The sequence below is a fragment of the Hypanus sabinus genome, chromosome X1 (assembly GCF_030144855.1).
Source record: "Hypanus sabinus isolate sHypSab1 chromosome X1, sHypSab1.hap1, whole genome shotgun sequence".
Classification (NCBI taxonomy): domain Eukaryota; kingdom Metazoa; phylum Chordata; class Chondrichthyes; order Myliobatiformes; family Dasyatidae; genus Hypanus; species Hypanus sabinus.
The window spans coordinates 26,143,348-26,164,611 of record NC_082738.1 but is presented as its reverse complement, the minus strand read 5'-3'; the positions used below and the strand labels follow the sequence as shown (position 1 = coordinate 26,164,611).

Below are 21,264 nucleotides of genomic sequence, written 5' to 3'. Positions count from 1 at the left end.
TCACTTCAGAGTCTTTGGCTTGGGCTTGAGACTTTGCATCCAACACTGCAATCTGGTTGCTGGTACAGTAGCATAGCATTTTGATTCCTGGACTAGTAACATCTGGACTGATGATCTGTCCAGCAAGCCACTCAAAGCTGCTACGAAAGGCAATCATGAAACCATACATACCATCCTGCATTTACTTGAGCACTGGATGCAATAAGAGCAGGCAATTAAGTGCATGGGCACACGATCCTTCTGCCACTGGCTGCAATGTATTTCAGAATCCTGAGACTGCCTTTCTAACAGCACAGTGAGAATGTCATGTTGGTGTTAGAAATGTTAAGAAAGTAGTTTCCAACAGTCTTCAGGGCAAATAGTAATGGACAAGTAAATGCAGGTCACATCCATAAAGTATACTTTCCAAAAATGCTTTTTAAAAAAGACTAATCCATTGTTCAATGCTATTTACTATCTTTTACATGACCTTACAAAACATCTTGATCTTTAAAGGCTGAAAAGTTTATTTCACAGCTCTGATAACTGATGTTAGGGATATGTCTGGAGGTTCTTCTCTAAAAGTCTTCCAGTGTTAGCACATCTCCTTTGTGTCCAGTATTGGACACAAGGTTGAACTGGGTGTGGCTTCCTCCAATAATTAGTCTATTGTACTTACTGCATTATTTAGTTTTCTGCTTTATTTATTGCTTGCTGTGCTGTGGTGCTTGGCTATGTTGAGCTTTTAAGTCCCCTGAAATCCCTACTTGGCTCACTTTTGTCTCCAGCTTATTTTAAGACCATCTGCAATCAGTATTTCACATTTTCTTTGTGGAATACAGTGTTTAAATATGATCCTAGGATTTAACTGCTGTATTTTTTTTTTTAACTCAAATAGCCTTTATACCTTTGCTATTGATTTCTTGCTGCATTTCAGAGACTGATGAAGAGACTGAAGGGCACGTTAAAGTTCGAGTCACAAAAATCAACCCAGGCAGTCCACTGCATAAAGAGATGAAAGTGCGTGAAATGAGTGGCACAGACCCCCAGCTCAGGCAGATTCAGAATGTGGTGAAAGAACAGCTGGAGAAAGCAGGATTGAAAGCAGAAGGTAGTTTGGAGACTAATTATTTATACTGAAACAACACATCTTCCATAGCTCCTCTGCGCAAGTGCTTGTTTTCAATGAGAGAATGGAGGATTTCATTCAGAACACCTGGATAAAAATAATCTGTGCTCCACATCCTTTTCTGCGCCCTGAATTTTGAACTAGCCTAGAATGATGGAATGAATAATTGCCAACCGCAAGAGTCCAAAGTCAACGATCTGTAACCATAAGTTTCAATAAACCACAAAGATACAAAGGGATACATTGGGATTTTACAAGGCATGAGGGTGGTTGATGGTGCGGGGGATTAAATAATGGCAGATTGAATTGGTAATTTAACCCTTCTTCACCTGCCTGTAGTTTTTATACTACTGACCACAACATTGTTCTTTAACATCTCTGCACTGATGGAACTATACTTGATTGCATTCTTAGCTATCTTGTTATAACCAAACAGTCCACCAGTAAATAGCTTCTATTCTGGCCTCTGCACTGCTCCCTTCCCCTTCAAATGGTCTATGCACTGATGTCACCCACCTTTACTTTGTCACTAGTTCTCTTGACCTTTGCACTGACTTTAAATTTTGGGCTTTGTCTAGCATCTTCTAATATGAGATGAGCAAAATTATTTTCAGATAAATTCTTGGAAAAGTTTGAATCCTTAAACTCCATACCCAATGATTTCATCCCTCTTTCTGGAAACTTTGAAACTGAAACCACAGGAAGACCCTGTGCAACACTGGTGTCATATTTGACCTTGAGTTGGATATTGGGTTACCACTTAGTCTTCCTATATCTATCTTTGTGATGGTACCTGACTCCAATCCTGTCTCAGCTCCCTTCTGCTGCTTTAAAAGTTATTCTTGCTTTTGGTATTTGTACACCTGATCATTTCAGTGCACTCTGGCTGGCCGTCCTCATTTTGCTCTCTATAAACATAAGGTCAATCTAGCTCTGCACACATGAGCTCTCACCTAGTCCATTGTCATTGCACTTGTGAACTAGACTGGCTCCTTTCCTTAAAGAAACCCCTGATTTTTGAAGTGTCTTCAGTTCTCTATAATCTTTTCCACCTTAGTAACCATTCATGATATATGCACACTCCCTACCCTGGCTTCTCAGACATATTTAAATTTAATCTACAGTAATAGAGCTCATGCCCTTAACTGTATTGAGCCCAGCTGTAGAGTTTCTTCTCTAAACCTTTGTCTTTTATCATAATTATATTTTTCTGAAAAGTTCTTTGATCACGTCTATTGATCATTTGCCCTGATGTCTATTTTGCTAATTTGATAATGCAAACAATGAGAAGCCCCTTCGTATGTTTTTGTTAAATTAAAACTGTTATATAAATGGACGTTATTGCTGGGTCGATTAGTTTTAGCTTTGATGTTGTGTATAATGCGCATTGATAAAGTGGAGACTATTTTTCCTGTATCTAATTGTGCCTAACATGGGGTTCCAAAAATGAAAATAACTACCAATCTGGCATTTGCCTCACTCCATTCTTTGTCAGAAACTGTAAAAGGGAAAAGATTGATTTATTAGAACACCTGTAATCTAATCTGGAATGAAGTTCATTGAGCCTGCTGTCAATTTTGTGCCAGTGTTGGCATCATCTCCATTTAGGTTAAATCATTGCACATCAAGAGTTAAGTTATTGCAATAACATTCTGATATTTAGTTGGCAAGTTGGTTGCCTTTGTTCTTGGTTCTATTTTTCTCCAAAGATGAAGGCCTTGAGAGAAAATGCACCTGTTGACTTGTGCTAACTTCAACCACGTGATAGTTCTGATAATTCAGTCTTTCTTCATGTTGGGCAGGGTGCAATACAAGATGGCCACTAAATATAATTTTACAGCTTTAGCACAATATTTTTTTAATTCCACAACATGAACTAGTGGAATTTTCGATCTTTAAACATAATTCTATCACATAATAGGGGATTGAAGTTATTGTGAGCACTGAATCTTCAGAAGTTGTTTCTCTGCTTAAAAGTTGGAGTTGTAGAAGAATGAGGCTTATTTCTGTATCCTATGTCCTGGTCCACATGGTGTATTTTATATTTAATAGTTTGAGTGGAAAATACGTAATGATTATTTTCATTAATTTAAGAAGTTTAAACTGTTTGGGTTTGCCACTAAAATGTTATTCCTGAGTGTTCAGAGGCTGCAGTACGTGAAGATTTGTGTTCCAGAAGTAGCAACACATACACTTACACTGCTCCATTACACTTGTAACGCTGCTATCTATCTAACAATGTGAAAAGTTACTCATGCATTTACAGTTCACTGAGAACAGGACAGTTCCTAGCCAGCTAGTTACCATTCAATCAGTTGAAGTAGAATCAAAAGCAAAATGATGGAAAGGATTGTCAACGGTGCTATCTAGCAGCACTTGCTCACCAGTGCTGAAGTTTGGGTTTTGCCAAGACTCCTCAGCGTCAGACCTCCTCAGAGCCTGGATCCAAATGTGAACTAAAGAGCTGAATTCCTGAAATGAGGGGGACTGTTCTTAATGACAAGGCAGCACTTAACCCAGTGTGGCATCAAGGAGTCATGGTAAAACTGAAGACCTTGGGCATCAATCAGTAAACACTTCAATAGCTAGATGGCAGTTATAGTATGAGAACAAATGCCAGAAGCACTCATGTGGCATTTGTGTAAGGATAAACAGTTAACATTTCATATGTGGAACCCTCCCTCAAATCTGAAATGAGAAATAATTAATTTGATTGTTGGAGTGAATTGTACCTGCCTTAGGATATCGCTGCAGGAGGTCCTCAGGACTGTCCCAAATCCAACTATCTTAAGCTACTTCATCAATGACCTTCCTTCCATCATAACATCAGAAGTTGGAATGTTCACTGTTTGGAACTGTTTGTGCATTCACATCTCTTTAGTAAGTGAAGCAGTCCATGTCTTTGTGCAACAAGACCTGGACATCATTCAGCCATGATGATAAGTAACAAGTAATCATGTCACAAAAGTGCCAGACAATGTCCATCTCAAGCAAAAATTTAACCTACTACCCTTGATATTCAATGGCATGACCATCATGGCAGATCTCCCACCATCAACATACCAAGGATGATCACTGGTGAGACCTCAACCAGACCAACCACACAAATACCATGGCAACAAAAGAAGGTCAGAGACTGGGTATCCTGCTGTGTGTGACTCGCCTCCTAACACCCAAAGGCCTTTCCACCATCTACGTATAAGGTAAAGGCCATGAGCATAATGGAATGCTCTGCAGGTTGCTTGGATAAGTGCAATTCCAGTGACACTCAAGAAACTTGACACTATCCAGAGCAAATCAGTCCATTTGTTAGGTACTTCCTCTGCTACCCTAAAGGTTCATTCTCTACCAGCAGTACACAGTGACTGGAGTGCATGCCATCTAAAAACTTCACTACAGTTATTCACACAGGTTACTCAACAGCATCTCCCAAGCTTGTAACTACAGAAAAAAGGATCTCTATAGTTTAGATTTACAGTGTTTCTTTAGAATGTGCAGGTACTTGTTTCTTTTGAATAGCTTCCTCCATTGAAGAAAACGGATTAGACGAAGAGCTAGGTTGCCATCATTGAGCTGTGACCTATTCAGGGAAGCCCTTTCAGAATCACTAAGCAACACTAAGAAAATCTAACTGGCTGTTGGGCACTTCTGAACTAATGTGCTTTGGATCTGTCTGACCTGTTTTGAGCATTGTGTTTGGAAATGACATTATTATGCTTACATCTATTGTGCAAAAACAGACATCCACATGACCCAATCAAGTCTCAAGGATGGTACAATTTGACTTGTAATGCCATTCATTCTGTGTTAGGGAATGGCACAATGATCTGCCAAAAACTGCATCACGTGGGTTATTTGTATTTGGTACCAATTAGCCATGTGGCCTCTTAAGAGGATGGTGAATCTGTGGAATTCAGAATTCATTACCATAGATGGCTGGAAAGGCCAAGTCATTCAGTATATATATAGAGCAGAAGCTTAATAGGTTCTTGATTAGTAAGGACATCAAAGGGGCAAAGGCAAGACAATGGTGATGATAGGGATAATAAATCGGCCATAATAGAGTGGTGGAGTAGACTTGATGGGCCAGATAGCTTAATTCTGCTCCTATGTCTTAAGGTCTTGTGGTCTAAAACTTTTTTTAAAATTCAGTGCAACCATTATCCAAATATGTTTCTCAAATGACAATAATGAGTCAGTGTCCTTGGCCGTCTGTAACTAATAGATGACTGTCATTGCTCTCTTTCTGACTAAACTCTACTTAGTGGCCTTAGTTCCTATGCACAAGTATCAGTTTGGCTGTGTTGTGCCACAATTCTTCTGATGCTGCTGAAAACATTTCTTTCCCAAACTCTGTCAGGCTGAGGGCTTTGCTCTCATAGTTTATTTTCTTTTATCTTGGCTAACACTTTGCACTGTTCTGCCCTCGGTGCCAACCACCCACACAAACCTATTCTGTGTTCTTCAGAGCAAAATATAAAAGCAAGCTAAGTAAAATTGAATAACATCAAAAATGCATATGCTTATCTATTGCTTAAACACTTCAATTAACACAATACACAGATGATCAAATCAAGTTATTCTTACTCATTTTTTTTCTTGGCTCTTGTTGGTAGTATCTCAGCACCCATTATTAGATGGAAAATGTAATCGGCATACTGTTAAATTGAAAGTTCAGCCCCAGCTTTGTCAAAGAAAATGGGCCACTTCAAGTTTCTCTAGCTTCATTTCAAGTACATTGGTATTAACACCACCAACGAGTGTGTACACTATGGAACCAGAGTGAGCTTGTACAGTTAAGTTCACCAATGCGCCATACTTCCCAAAATGTTCATCTCTTTCCTTTTGTAGCACGCAAGTAATTTGAGGAATTAAGGCATTAGACCAATTGAGAAATCTTCAGTTAGCATTACACCATATCCAAACTGAGCAATGTAGTTATGCAATTGTTTTCAAAAGCATCATTTACGGTTGTATTGATCTCAATGTGATTTGGTAATCATTGGGTCATGTTGACAAATAGTAGTGGGCCGGTGGGGTGAAGTAAAAGTTTGGCCATGTGCTGGGGATACAGGAGAGTGGCTGGCACAATAGTAGCTTTGTTTCCTTTGTAATCAAATAACACCAATTTCTGCTTCCCTGCCAGTACTGATGTGCAATGGATTTCTCCCAGATCCAGGTCAAACCCACTGGCTAGTTAAAAAATTATGTATGTTTCCTGAAAGTATTTTATAGTTGTATTTGTTGAAAATGTCAGTAGAACATAAGAAATGAGAGCAGGAGTCGGCCACCTGGCCCGTTGAGCCTGCTCTGTTGTTCAATAAGATCATGGTTGATCTGACCATGGACTCATCTCCACCTACCTGCCTTTTCCCCATAATCGTTAATTCCCCTACTATGCAATGATCTATCCAACCTTGTCTTAAATACATTTACTGAGGTAGCCTCCACTGCTTCATTGGGCAGAGAATTCCACAAATTCACCACTCTCTGGGAAAAGCAGTTCCTCCTCATCTCTGTCCTAAATCTACTCCCCCGAATCTTGAGGCTATGTTCCCTAGTTCTAGTCTTACCTACCAGTGGAAAACAGCTTTCATGCCTCTATCTTATTTATCCCTTTGATAATTTTATGTTTCTTTAAGATCTCCTCTCATTCTTCTGAATTCCAGCAAGTATAGTCCCAGGCAACTCGATCTCTCCTCATAGTCTAACCACCTCATCTCTGGAATCAACCTGGTGAACCTCCTCTACACCAAACCCAGTATATCCCTCAAGTAAGGAGACCAGAACTGCACGCAGTACTCCAGATGCGGCCTCACCAGTACGCTATACAGTTGCAGCATAACTTCTTTGCTTTTAAATTCAATCCCTCTAGAAATGAAAGCCAACATCCCATTTGCTTTCTTGATAGCCTGCTGCACCTGCAAAACAACCTTTGTGATTCATGCACAAGCGCTCCCAAGTCCCTCTGCACAGCAGCATGCTGCAATTTTTTTTACCATTATTATATCTGCTTTCATTTAGAAGTGCATCTCAACTTCCACATTTCACTTGATCTGAAGACGTATGTGTAATTTATTCTTTCATCGATATTAACTGATGTTGAAAGAATAGTACCATTATCTTGAAGTGTATCAAACTTATCAAAAATATGGAAGTGACCCTTGCAGCCCAGTTCAAGCACGTGCTCTTTGCTTAAAATGAACACCTTGAATATTGCCCACTTGATAATCATGTAGTTGCACTTTCTTGTTCTACATCAGCGTTGTCTTTTGGAATGCTTGTTGCCAAACCTTTTATATTTAAAAAAAAAAGCAGCATTGACATATCCCACAATTGCCTGGATATGGCAGAATGAACCTGCTACTCTCCAGCAAGCACCTTAAAAATGGTACTTTAACTCCTTGTTGGATAGAGCACAGATTTCCCATGGATACCACCAAGGCCCTCTGTTTGTACCCATCATCATCATCCGCACATAACAAATAAACTAGTAAAGTTGTTGATGACACAAAACCACTCCATCTAGCAAGCAGCAACAATTATTCCAGTCAAAGTCACATGGATCATAAAACTATAAGACATAGAAGCAGAATTAGTCCATTCAGCCCATCGAGTCTCCCTGTGGCTGATGGAATTCCATTCTCCTGCTTGCTCCATAACCTTTGACACTCTGACTAGCTGGGAACCTATTAACCTCCACTTTAAATGTACCTAATGAATCCATAGGTTACTACCCTCTGGCTAAAGATATTTCTTCTCATCTCAGTTTCAAATGAATGCTGCTCTATTCTGAGATGGTGCCCTCTGGTCTGAGACTCCCCCACTATAGGAAGCATCCTCTCCACATCCACTCTATCTAAGCCTTTCAATATTCAATAGGTTTCGATAGGATCTCCCCCAAGCCCCACCTCATTCTTCTAAACTCGAGCTAGTATAGGCCCAGAGCCAAAAAATGCTCTTCAAATGTTAACCCATTCATTACTGGGGTCATTCTCATGAACCTCCTCCTTAACACAGTATACAATTACCAATGACAATTGTTTGTTCAGTAACTACACTATCTAAAAGTTGCAACCATCTTTTATTATAAACCCATAATAATATATTGATTGAGAGAATCTTTTTCTAATATCTTTGGCATTCAGCAGTTGGCAACAATATTGCATTCGCTGTATGGCATTGATTGCCTGTAAATACATTGATCCCTTGTAATTCTAGGCATTTCTGTAGGCTGACTACCTAAGAGTATAGTCAATAATGGTAATGGACAAGCCAGTGTGCAATGTCTTGTTGTGCAGTTTTATTCAGAAGGCAACAAAACAAGGATGACCTTGTTTATCACATTACAGTAGGCTACACCCAAAGCCAGACAGTGGCCAAATCTACCAGCACAGTCTAACCATTTATCATTTGATGTTTTATGCTAATACTATTGCCAAATTCTGTCAACATCAAGCTGGCAGATACTAATGGCACTTAGAAAACAAAGGTAGGAATAAGTTTATGAAGCAGTAGTCACGTTCAACATATCTGTTTGAACCTTTTGAGATTGCCACGAGCAGAATATGTAAGGTATGTTAGTTAAAATGGTGTGTTTAGACTTTCTGAAAGATTTTCAATACTGTGCCACAGTTATTAAACATAATCAGAGAACATGGGTAAGGAGGTAATGTACCACTGGCATGGGTTCATTATTGATCAACTGGCAAAAAGCAGAGGGCATAAAAGGGTAAATCTTATGTTGGAAGGTGATAACAGGCAGGATGGTGAGGGAATTGGCGGTGGGTCCCAACTGTTCATAATCAATACCAATGGCTGGGTGGGGGGGGGGGAAGAAGAAAGGAGCAGATGTAATATAAGTGAAATTTTAAGAGTGCAAAGCTTGTATGTACCTGTCAGAATAAAAGGTAACAATAACAGGTTCAGGGAGCCTTGGTTTTCAAGAGATATTGAGGCCTTGCTTAAGAAAAGGAGGTGCATGGCAGGTATAGGCAGGAAGGAACAAATGAGGTACTTGATGAGTATAAGAAATGCAAGAGAACACTTAAGATATCAGGAAGGTTAAAAGAGGCATGAGGTTGCCCTAGCAGACAAGGAGAATCCTAAGGGATTGCACAATGGCACATTGATCTTCATAAATTAATTTATTGAGTAGAGAAGATGGGATGCTATGTTGATGTTGTATAGGTGGCTGGTGACGCCTAATTTGGAGTATTGTGTGCAGTTTTGGTTACCTACCTACAGGAAAGGCATAAACAAAGTTAAAAGAGTGCAGAGAAAATCTGCAAGGATGTCGCCAGGTCTGGAGGACCTGAGTAATAAGGAAAGATAGAATAGGTTAGGACTGTATTCTTTAGAAAGTAGAAGATTGAGAGGCAATTTGAGAGAGAGGAAATTGAAGGGTATAGATTGAGTAAATGCAAGCAGGCTTTTTCCACTGAGGTTAGGTGAGACTACAACCAGAGGTCATGGCTTAAGGATGAAGGGTGAGAAGTTTAAGGGGAACATGAGGGGAAACTCAGAGGGCTGTGAGAGTGTGGCCTGAGCTGCCAGTGAAATGGTCCATGGGAGCTTGATTTCAACATATAAGAGAGGTTTAGATGGGTACATGGATGGTAGAGATATGGAGGGCTATGGTCCCATTGCAGGTTGATGGGAGTAGGCAGTTTAAATAGTTTTTGCACGGACTAGATGGACCAAATGTTTGTTTCTGTGCTGTACTTACTCTATAACCCCATGATCCTACAGATGCGTTTAGAACAAAAAGATGGCAAAAAACAAATTTGTCCTCTGGAAGATTAGAATAGTAATCTTTGCATAGAGCCAAAAGAGATGGGAAAAATTTTAAGTGAATAATTTACATCTGTATTTACTCTGAGATGGATGCAATCAATAGAAGTAAGGCAAAGCAGCAGCAAGATGATAGACCCTATACAGAGGAGGTGTTTGCTGTCTTGAGGCAAATAAGGATAGATAAATCCCTAGGGCCTGACAAGGTGTTCCCTCAGACCCTGTGGGAGGCAAGTGCAGAAATTACAAGGACTGTAGCAGAGATATTTAAATCGTCCTTAGTGACAGGTGTGGTACCAGAGGATTGGAGGATAGATAATGTTGTTCTGCTGTTTAAGAAATGTTCTAAAAGTAATTCAGGAAATTATAGGCCAGTGAGTCTGACATCAGTTGTGGGAAAGTAATTTGAAGGTACTCTAAGGGAGTAGATATGAGTATTCGGATAGACATGGACTGATTAAGGATAGTCATCATGGCTTTATAGAGTTTTTGTGAAATTAGGAGGGAAGTTGATGGAGGCAAGGCAGTGGATATTGCCTACATGGACTTCAGCAAGGCATTTGACTAGGTCCCACATGGAAGGTTGGTCAATATTCAGTCGCTCGACATTCAAGATGAGGTTGTAAATTGGATTAGACATTGGGTTTGTGGGAGAAACCAGAGTGTGGTAATAGATGGTTACCTCTCTAACTGGAGGTCTGTGACTAGTGGAGTGCCATAGACATCGGTGATGTTTGTCATCTATATCAATGATCTATGATATGGTTAACTGAATCAGCAAATTTGTGGATGACACCAAGACTGGGGGTGCAGTGGACAGCGAGGAAGACTATCAGAGCCTGCAGCAGGATCAGGAAGCTAGAGAATCTGGGCCTCTACCTCCCTCTGTAATTGGATTCTCAACTTCCAAACTGGAAGATCACAATCTGTGCGGATTGGTAATGACATATCCTCCTCGCTGACTATCAACACTGGTGCACATCGGGTGTATGCTTAACCCACTACTCTCTCTATATCTATGACTATGTGGCTAGGTGTAGCTCAAATACCATCAGTAAAATTGCTGATGATACAACTATTGTTGATAGAATCTTAGATGGTACCCAACACATCGTCAAGGAGAGGTGCCTCAAAGGTGACATCTATTATTAAGGACCATCATCACCCAGGGCATGTCCTCTTTCCATTGTTACCATCAGGAAGGAGGTGCAGAAGCCTGAAGGCACACACTCAGCAATTCTTAGATGGAGATGGAGGTTGTAAATTAGCAAGATATACCAGCTAGTTGAGTGGTGTTGTGGCAACAACTTTGTACTCAATGTCAGTTAAGACCAAAGAGCTGATTGTGGACTTCAGGAAGGGTAAATTGAGGGAACCCGAACCAATCCTCAGAGGTTTCAGAAGTGGAGAAAGAGAGCAATTTCAAGTTCCTGGGTGTCAAGATCCCTGACAATCTAACCAGATCCCAACATATCAGTGCAGCGATAAAGAAAGCAAGACAGTGACTGTATTTCATTAGGAGTTTGCAGAGATTTGGATGTCAACTAAAACACTCAAACTTCTATAGATGTACTATGGAGAGGATTCTGACAGGCTGTATCAATGTCTGGTATGGGGATCTACCAAAAGAAGCTGCAGAAAGTTGTAAAATTGAGTATACATATACTTTAATTGATTTACTTTATTTTTCTTTCTATATTATCGTGTACTGCAATGAACTGCTGCTGCTAAGTTAACAAATTTCAGGACACATGCCGGTGATAATAAACCTGATTCCTGATTCTGATCTGGACACGCTGGATAAATGGGCTGAAAAATGACAGATGGAATTTAATGCAGACAAGTGTGAGATGTTGCACTTCAGTAGGACCAACCAGGGTAGGTCTTACACAGTGAATGGTAGGGCACTGAGGAGTGTGATAGAACAAAGGGAACTGGGAATACCAGTCCATTATTCATTGTAAGTAGTGTCACATGTAGATAGAGTCATAAAGAAAGCTTTTGGCATATTTGCCTTCCTAAATTGAAGTATTGAGTACAGGAGATGGGATGTTTTGTTGAAGTTGTAGAAGATGCGGATGACGCCTAATTTGGAGTATTATGTGCAGCTTTTATCACTTGCTTACAGGAAGGATGTAAACAAGGTTGAAAGAGTACGGAGAAAGTTCACAAGGACTTTGCTAGGACTTGAGGACCTGAGTCATGAGGAAAGATTGAATAGGTTAGGACTTTATTCCTTGGAAAGTAGAAGATTTGAGGGGAGATTTGACAGAGGTATACAAAATTGTGGGGTATAGATAGGGTAAATGCAAGCAGGCTTTTTCCCACTGTGGTTGGGTGGGACTACAACTAGAGGTCACGGATTAAGGGTGAAAGGTGAAAATTTCAAGGAGAACATGAGGGGAAACTTCTTCACTCAGGGTGGTGAGAGTGTGGAACAAGCTGCCGGTGCAAGTGGTGCATGTGAGTGTGATTTCAACATTTAAGAAAAGTTTGGATAGGTACGTAGATGGCAGGTCTGAGTGCAGGTCGATGAGACTAGGCAGTTTAAATGGTTCAGCATGGACTAGATAGGCTGAAGGGTCTGTTTCTGTGCTGTACTTTTCTATGACCATGACTCTAACTAGTCGCAAGGTTTATGCGCAGAGGCATAGAATAGCTACGTGAATGAGTGAGCATATGGCAGATGGAATATATTGTTGACACATGCTAACTTACTCACTTTTTGGTACAAAGGTGAGGGTGGCACGATAGCTTAGTGGTTAGGACAATGCTTTGTAGTACCAGCGACTTGGGTTCCATTCCTGCTGTCTGTCTGTAAGGAGTCTGTATGTCCTCCCTGTGACCACATGGGTTCCCTCTGAGTGCTCCGGTTTACTCCCATATTGCAAAGATGTACTGGTTGGTAGGGTTAATTGGTCATTGTAAATTCTCCCATGATTAGACTAGGATTAGATTGGGAGATTGCTGGGTGGTGCAGCTCAAAGGGCCTGAAGGGCTTACTCCACACGGTATATCAATAAACGATAAATAAATAAAGGCATTTTTTTTTTTACACGAGATTTTTAAAAGGTGCTGGTGATCAGAGGATCGTGAGTGCCCCTGGACACACAGAAAATTAAAATCCAGTTATAGCAGAAATTGGGAAAGTAAGCTCGACAGTGGCCTTTGCAAGAAGAATCAAAGTATAAGATGTATATAGCCTACATAGCCCTCCATTTTTCTATCATCTGTGTGCCTATCTAAGATATTCTTAAATGTCCCAAATATTTCTGCCTCTGTCATTGCACCTGGCAGGGCATTCTACACATCCATCCTTCAGTGTATTTTTAAAAAAGACTTGTATGTCAATCATCTCTCAATTTTGTAGTGGTATATTAGGAGATATTAAATTCATAGTAAGGGAATAGTGAATTTTTTGTTCTGTGGCACAGCAGAGAGGAATGAGGGCATAAGCATGTAATAGAGAGTTAAAGGGGGTCCCTACGGGGTTAGTGCCAGGCAGTGTAAGTCTGTAATGGGCTCAACTGGCCTGAGCCACAAACTCTAGGCTAAAGTGAGTTATAGTGAACCCATGCCTGGATACTAGCCCAGCAATAGCTTTATAAAACTCCAGGACAGAAGTTTGCCATTGTACTTATTAGGTAAAAGTGGAACTGTACACAACTCACGTAGGACAAACTGTAGGTGCTGAAGCTTGATACTGCAAAAGGCTTATCTCACTCTTTGTATACACAGTGCATATGGGATACAGCTAATGGGGGGGGGTATAGATAAGAAGTATTAGAAAAACAATGAAAATTTTGACTCAGCACATTTGTAGGATGAGTTACTCCCCTATTGTCCATTCTGAAGGTAAATCTTGGACTTTGTGAATTCTTTCCATCTACAGTCGGTTCCATTAAGTTGTAAATTAAATTTCTTATATTGGGAGCGATGAGGTAAGGTAATAGCATTGCCTCAGATACTGAACAAGATACTGTGAGGTCAATTCAAATGTGGTTGTGGTTTTCATTTCCTCCCCACCAAGGACTGTAAAATGTACAGTTAATGCCTGTACTGACTGGCATTACTGACTGAACTGTAGCTGCACTGATTTGCTATCTGGATTATTGTAATAAACTATTGTCTAGGTCATGCTAGTTGTCATCATTGTTCTTCCCCTCCCCACCCAATATTTCCTTTCTTCTTTATAATTTGACAATATCACTACATTATTTCTTTCCAGTTCCTTTCAAGTCATACAACTCAAAACTCACTCTGATAATATCAGCCCCATTGGACTTGATTCAAGATTATGCATAACTCCTTTTGCATCCTTCTCTTGAATGTCATTATTTTGTAGCTTAACTAACTGAATCAAATGACCAGCCGTGGCACAATTAGTCAATTACTGTTATAAGATATCGCTGAGTTGTTATCAATCTACCCATCTGGTTAGTGGTTGCTTTGTTTTTCCATAGTCACTCCTTCATGCTGTAAGTGCAAATGTGGCTTTGCTTTGTACAGCAAGCATCTCCCTGCTTGGTTCTTGATATCTTCTTGCGTGTTTTGTGAGGTGCGTCGTCATCTCCCTATATCAGACATTGACTGAGATAGATGCTGCTTCTTTCTGACTTCTCTCGAACTTTTAGCTTCCAATCAGTCCTGCTGATTTAACCAGCTTTTGGCATTCCTTCATGGATTAGACACTGGTGGGCGGTCAGACCCTATTGTAGCAGAGTCGCTGTTTTAAACTCTCCTGCAAGTTGCAGTTCTGGCCTTTAGTGCCTAACAAATTTAATATGAGTATAGTCAAATGAATGGCAATTGACTGATTGAAGTACTTGGATGAAGCGGGAAATTGAGCGAATCATTAAAATAAATTTATCCAAATACACAATGAAATTCACACAATCTAAAATCTAATTAATTAGTGTGGAACTCTAATGTAAATCCAATTGTGCTGTTGCAATCAAGTACATTTTTAAGGATTTGAATAAACATTCAGTTATTTGCAGGTTGCAATAATCTGTTCAAACTTTGCTTTTAATAATCCGCCACTACAAATCAAGCTCTTAAGGATATAGTGAAAGTTCCCTTGTATGTAACCATTGGCTTTTCTTCTAGGTAAAATTGAGGTGAAGATTGTAACAACTGGATCACTCGGAGATGACGACGATGATATGCATTGGCTATCAGAAGAAGATACTAAATCTTTCAGAGAGCTTCTCATCAACTTATTGGTAAGAATAGTTGTTTCATAGAGAACAGACTACAAGAGTATGTAGTTACAACAATTGATGCTGTTTTCTCTTCATGGAAGTGGGGTTCAGAGCACTTGTATTTATTTTCATGCCCTCTCAATTGGAACGCCAAGGCAGCAATTGTTGAGACTGTTCCACCAGCAGGACTCACAGCAGGTGCTTCCATCAGTCATGGAGGCATACAGTATGCGAACAAGCTCCTTGGCCCAGAGGCTACATTGACCAACATATTAAAACCAGTCCTATTTTGTTGACCCCACATTCCCATTAACTCCCTCCACGATCTACAACTCACCTATATGCCAATACTAACCGACACAGTAGGGTCAATTAACCTTCAAACCAATGTCTTTGGGATATGGGAGGAAACAGGAACACCCATAGGAAGCCCATGAAGTCAAAGTTTAAAGTACATTTGTTATCAAGCCACAAAACAAAGAAACCCAAAAACAGGCCTTGTGGATATGAAAGAAAGACAGTCTAACTCCCAATGTGCAATGAAAAAAAGCATCATGCAAGCAGACCCCACAGGCAAAAAGCCTCTTTGAAATGAAGACTGCAAAGAGTTTGAGACCCATAGTTCAGCACAGAGCCGAGTGAATGTAATGGAGCAGCAATCTTAATTGGCCCATACTTGCCTCAGGCCCTGACACCTTGTCCTTTATCTGGCCCAGGGCTTCACTCTCCATCCGAACAGCAGGTTCTGACACTTTGAGCAATGATCTGAACCTGTTCGCTCCTCACCACCCTGACTTTTTCAATCTGGCCCGATGTTAAAATTTCCGTCTGAACAACGGTCACAAGGAGAGCATGCAAACTGCACACAGATGGTGCTAGAGGTTGTAATTGAACTCAGGAACTTTGGAGTTGTATCAATCAATGAAAGTCACAAATCCATTGCACTGTACTCTTGATGCATTAACGCCTGTTAATATAGCACATCTACCACTTTCTGATAATTCATTGCAAGTGGAAGATCTCCCATTTTTAAAAAAATAAACAACTCTACCCCAAGCTATTGCTGTCTTAAAGCTATTCAAAATGCATTTATTATTAAAGTATGTATACTATATACAACCTTGAGATTCATTTTCTTGCAGGCCATCACAAAACAAAGAAGCACAATAGAATTCACCAAAGAGACAGTCGTACATCCAATGTGAATGAACAAATCATGCAAGCAATTTATTTTTTTTTAAAAAGCAAACAAGCAACCCACAGAACATGACCCACAGAATCCCCAAAAGTAAGTTCACAGCCACAAAGCCAGTTCAGCGTTGCAGCAGGTCCAGGAGCTCGTTGGCTACAGGCTACAACCGTGGAGCCAGGCTCAACACTGATGAATGCTGATGACTGTAGGTCACGGCTGCAGAGTCAGTTCAGCGTTGAGAGCGAGTAAAGCCTCACAGAGCAGTGAACTGAACACTGGATCGTCCTCCACCCTCAGCCTCAACACCTTAATCTTTTTAATCTGGCCCGCCACTTAAATCGGCCAACCATTGGTTTGTTATGTACCCTTGGGACAGGCCCCACCACTTCAGTCCAGTCCCAAGCCTGCCCCAGCACTGGCTGCCATAGCAGTGCCTCTATTCTCGAGAGTCCAGTTCACCGAATAGTTCAGGGTACCACAAATGTCAGGTTATATAGAGGGGTCAAAAGCACGCCTCCCAGCAGGAAATTATACGCTGCAGATTGCAGTGATCGCACAAGGAGGTCAACTATCGACATGATTTTCTCACTCCAGAAGAGGTGCAGAGAACAACAGAAATCCCTTGATGTCGCTTTCATCCACTTGACCAAGGCATTTGACCGTGTCAGCAGGGATGGGCTCTTTCAGGTTCTCCTCAAGATCAGCTGTCCCCCGAAACTCCAAAGTATCATCGTCACTCCACGACGACATGGGGGCTGCTGTTCGGTACGATGGCAGCTCATCAGAACACTCCACTATTCGTAGTGGAGTCAAACAAGGATGCATGTTGGCCCCAACATTATTCGGCATTTTCTTCTCTATGCTATTGAAGCACACGTTTGGGATGTTGACAGAAGGTATCTACATGCACACCAGATCTGATGGGTGGCTGTTCAACCCTGCGTGCTTGAAAGCAAGAACAAAAGTGCAAAAGATCTTAATAAGTGGCATGCTCTTTGCCGATGATGCTGCTATAACTTCACACACCAAACAGCAACTACAAACTCTCATGGACCGCTTCTCTAAGGCATGCAAGGACTTCGGACTTACCATCAGCCTAAAGAAAACAAATGTTGGCGGTTTGATGTTTATTTTCAGAAGCTTTCTATATGACGCATGGCTCCGGGGTTGAGCCCTCAATGGGTTCTTTTTTTTTCCTCACTTTTCTTGCTTAGTAGGGGGTTTTTTATTCACAAAAATTTTCAATCTTTAAGATTTTTTTTTTGAGGCACTGTAAGTGTTGTTACTTCAATGTACCTGTGTATTTTGAATAATAATAATAAAAAGATTTGAAAAGGAAAAGAAAACAAATGTCCTTGCCCAGAACGTAGCAGAGACACCAGTTATTACCATCGACAGTTACGATCTAGAAGTTGTCCACGAGTTCACATACTTGGGGTCGACCATTAGCGACACTCTCTCCCTCGATGCTGAAATCAATAGGCGTATCAGCAAAGCAGCATCGATCCTTGCTCGACTCTCCTCGCAGGTCTGGGAGAATCCAAAACTCACTACTAAGACCAAGATTGCCATGTACAATGCATGTGTTATCAACACCCTCCTGTATGGTAGAGAGACTTGGACCATCTACTCAAAACAGGAGAGGAAGCTCAATAGTTTTCACCTGCACAGCCTTTGCCGCATCCTCGGCATCACCTGGAGAGACAAAGTCCCAAACTCTGAGGTCCTCTCCTGCACTGGACTTCCCACAATGTTCACGCTTTTAAGACAATGCAGACTGCGCTGGCTGGGCATATCCGTTGTATGAAGATGGTAAACTGCCAAAGGACATCCTCTATGGAGAACTGGCAACAGGCAAGAGGAATGTTGGTGGACCCCAGCTTCGCTTCACGGACCTCTGCAAGCGCGACATGAAAGCCTTAAAAATCAACACAGAGTGCTGGGAGGATACAGCAGATGGCGAGGTCCTCTTCAGCAACACCTAGAGCAAGGCCAAAGAATGATCCTGAGTCAGTTTGAGGAGCGGAGAGCTAAACGGACAACAATTCCACGACGCCCTATACATGCAGCAGCTGTGGCAGAACCTACCATTCGAGGATTGGCTTCAGTAGCCACAGTCAATGCTGCTCAACAATCCGGTGACTACCAGAGGTGCAGTACCCATGGTCGACCATGACCGATCGAGACCACACACAAAGTCCCAAAAAAAAAGTATATTTAGTAGAATTGTCATGAGTTTTGTTAGCTACCTACAAAGCATTGCTATGCCTCACCAGCGCCATCTTTGCGAACAGGTATACAGTTGCTAATGCATTCAAGCTTGAGGTTCATTGCTGGAGGTACCTGGAATGGATGTGTCCAATGAAGTGAGCTAAAGCTGTGCAACTTGCATCAATTTCTGTCCCTCATCCGCTCTTCTTTATTGTTAAATAAAGCTTTCCCCTCCAATACCCATCTGGATGCTAATGTACAGATCCCAAGCCATGGACAACTGGCAGTGTTATAGGCAATTTAAATGGTCTAAGCAAAACTTCCATTGATAAATAGAGTTACAGCGTTCACTTAAGTGTTGTTTAAGCGGCTGGGGTCAAATTAGAATTGTGCCAAACACTTTGTACCTGACTGCTGCGAAACATGGTTTGAGCTTATCTTATCAGTCTTTTTAATCCTGCACATGAGCATAGCCCCTGTTGACTTAACTGTGTGCCCCATCTAATTTTTGTCCCTGTCCAAGTCCAGGAAGTTAGTACATTGATGTAATAGCATTTATGCTAATTCTTTTGTACACTTTAATCTTATTTTTTAATCCTTCTGTTGGCCTTTTGCTGACATTTTTGAGGTATGTCAGCTTAGTAATACTGCTGGAACTGTGATCTAGAAGCACAAATTGAAATCCCACCATGGCAGCTGAGAGATATAAATTTAATTAATTAAATAAAACATGGAATTTTAAGAATAATTATAGTGGTGGCTGAAATTATTGTCTTATTCTAAAAATCCTGTCCAATAGATAGTGTGAGGTTTTCTTTCTTTTTGTCATCGTTGGAGATACAAGACTGCAGATGCTAGAATCTGAAGCAGCACACAAAGGTGCTGGCGGAACTTGAGGTCATATAGCATCTGTATGGAGGGAAATGGACAGGAGCCTTTTTGGGTTGAATTTGCATATTTGCCCTGTCCAGGCTGGTTGACCCACTGATCACCTTCAACTTTTTGTGTGTAGTCCATCCTTGTGTGGCTTGGACTAAATGCAACTCCAAACCCACAGTGCTATGCTTGACTCTTACTTGCCCAACAGGCCACTGAGATCAAGGACAATTAAGGATGAGCAATAAATCACCTAGCTTGTGACATCCACACGTGAGCTGAGAAAAAATATTTCTCCAAGTTACTCAAACATTAGACCACATCTTGCATCCAAATATTGATAAATTGTGAAAGAGCATTAAACTGCACAGTATAGTGTCACTGGGCACTAATTTCTTGGTTACTTCTGTGGTAGCACATGACTAATTTTTAGGCTTAGTTGATCATTAGTGTTCTGAAAGACTGTGAATGAGACGTGAGAATGTCAAAAGCTGAAGGAAGGTGATTATCTGTTAAAGTTGGGGAGATGTGAAGTTTAAGATTTTCATCTGCACATATTAAACCCCTTGCGTTTCCTCTTTTCAAACAGACTGGTGGCAGTGAAGAGGTTTATAAAGAACAACAGAGGCAGCAGCAGTTGGAGGATAATTACCGCTTTGTGTGGGGTGAAAGCCAAGAAGAAGCGCAGTCATCGAGTAGCACAGATTCTGATGATATGGACTTCTAGAGGCACATGGCTCTCAGTACAAATCAAGCACATCTTTGGATGTTAGCACATGAACCAGCCAATTTGCACTTTGCCATGTGTAATGGCATGTATTTTTGTGATCGCTGATCACAGTCAATAATAAATGAACCTGCAGAAGAATGGTCATAATTTTCTATTTTTATTGATGAGCTAAAATGGAATTGTTTATCTGATACAGTCCTTTTTGTGTATTGGAAATGTGTATGGACAATGCTAATATGAATGTGTTTCTTACAAATGAGCCTTGCCACCAGGACATCAAGGCAGGCAGTTCAGGCTTCCTCCTTGACAGAGAGACATGTTTTCATTAGGGGCAAGGACTATTCATAATTTGGAGAGTGAGAACTCTATGTAATGAATGTAATGTTTTGTTTTAATTCCAAAAAATGGATTTCTTAGTTGAAAGTAGAAAGCTAGGCAGATAAAGAATCTAAAACTGAGAATGCTGAGCAACCCGGTGACTGAAATCATATTGTGATCACTACATTATCAGTTTAGAGGCAGCTGAAGTTTCAGATAAAGCCCTCAGTTCCAATCTTTTAGATGGTCTCGTTAGCTTCAGGTTGTTGGGAGGAGTGTAGTTCTTTCCCAGTGGTGATATTTCAGCCTTGTTAGCCAAAGTCAGAGACCTTGAATAACCCAATTCTTGTATACAAACCAATGACCAAGATTGCCTTGTAATTTTGAAATGGCAACTTGCTGCTAAAAGTGTGGACAACTTAACAACAGCATTCATCTTGCCTTTAGTAATTACATACCAGATCTTTGTCTCTGGTAACTAACCAATCGTTTTACTGAAATTTGTATGTATGTTTGCCTCTTACCTTTTAATGATATTTTTCTGCTAGTTGCTTTAAATCAGAATGTATGAGTTTGTGAAAAATGCAACAATTGTAATGAAAGATTCCCATAAGACCAACTAAATACCTACTTTCTGATTAATATTTCAACAACACTGTGATTAAATAATGTTTAATAAAATATAGTATCCAATTTACTATATTTAACCTTTTGTTTGCTGAATCATGCACTTAATGGGTGACTTTGAATGTCCTCGAACAACTGTTTCAATGATTTTTTTTGCAATCAATCCAGGGGTTTTGATTACATGCTGAATAGAAACTTGGATGAA

The 21,264-nt window shown here is 40.6% G+C and overlaps 1 protein-coding gene across 2 annotated transcripts in view; it reads left to right on the top strand.

The window, feature by feature from the left end:
- os9 (OS9 endoplasmic reticulum lectin) overlaps positions 1–21,038 on the top strand; it is a 77,012-nt gene extending 55,974 nt beyond the window's left edge. The window contains exons 13-15 of one of the 2 annotated variants that reach the window (XM_059956113.1): positions 917–1,090; positions 15,011–15,126; positions 19,974–21,038. In XM_059956113.1, coding sequence (XP_059812096.1) covers positions 917–1,090; positions 15,011–15,126; positions 19,974–20,111 — 428 coding nt within the window. In that variant the 3' untranslated portion in view covers positions 20,112–21,038. The remainder of the gene's footprint in view (positions 1–916; positions 1,091–15,010; positions 15,127–19,973) is intronic. The other variant, XM_059956114.1, reaches the window with a different exon arrangement.
- The last annotated feature ends 226 nt before the right edge of the window (positions 21,039–21,264 follow it).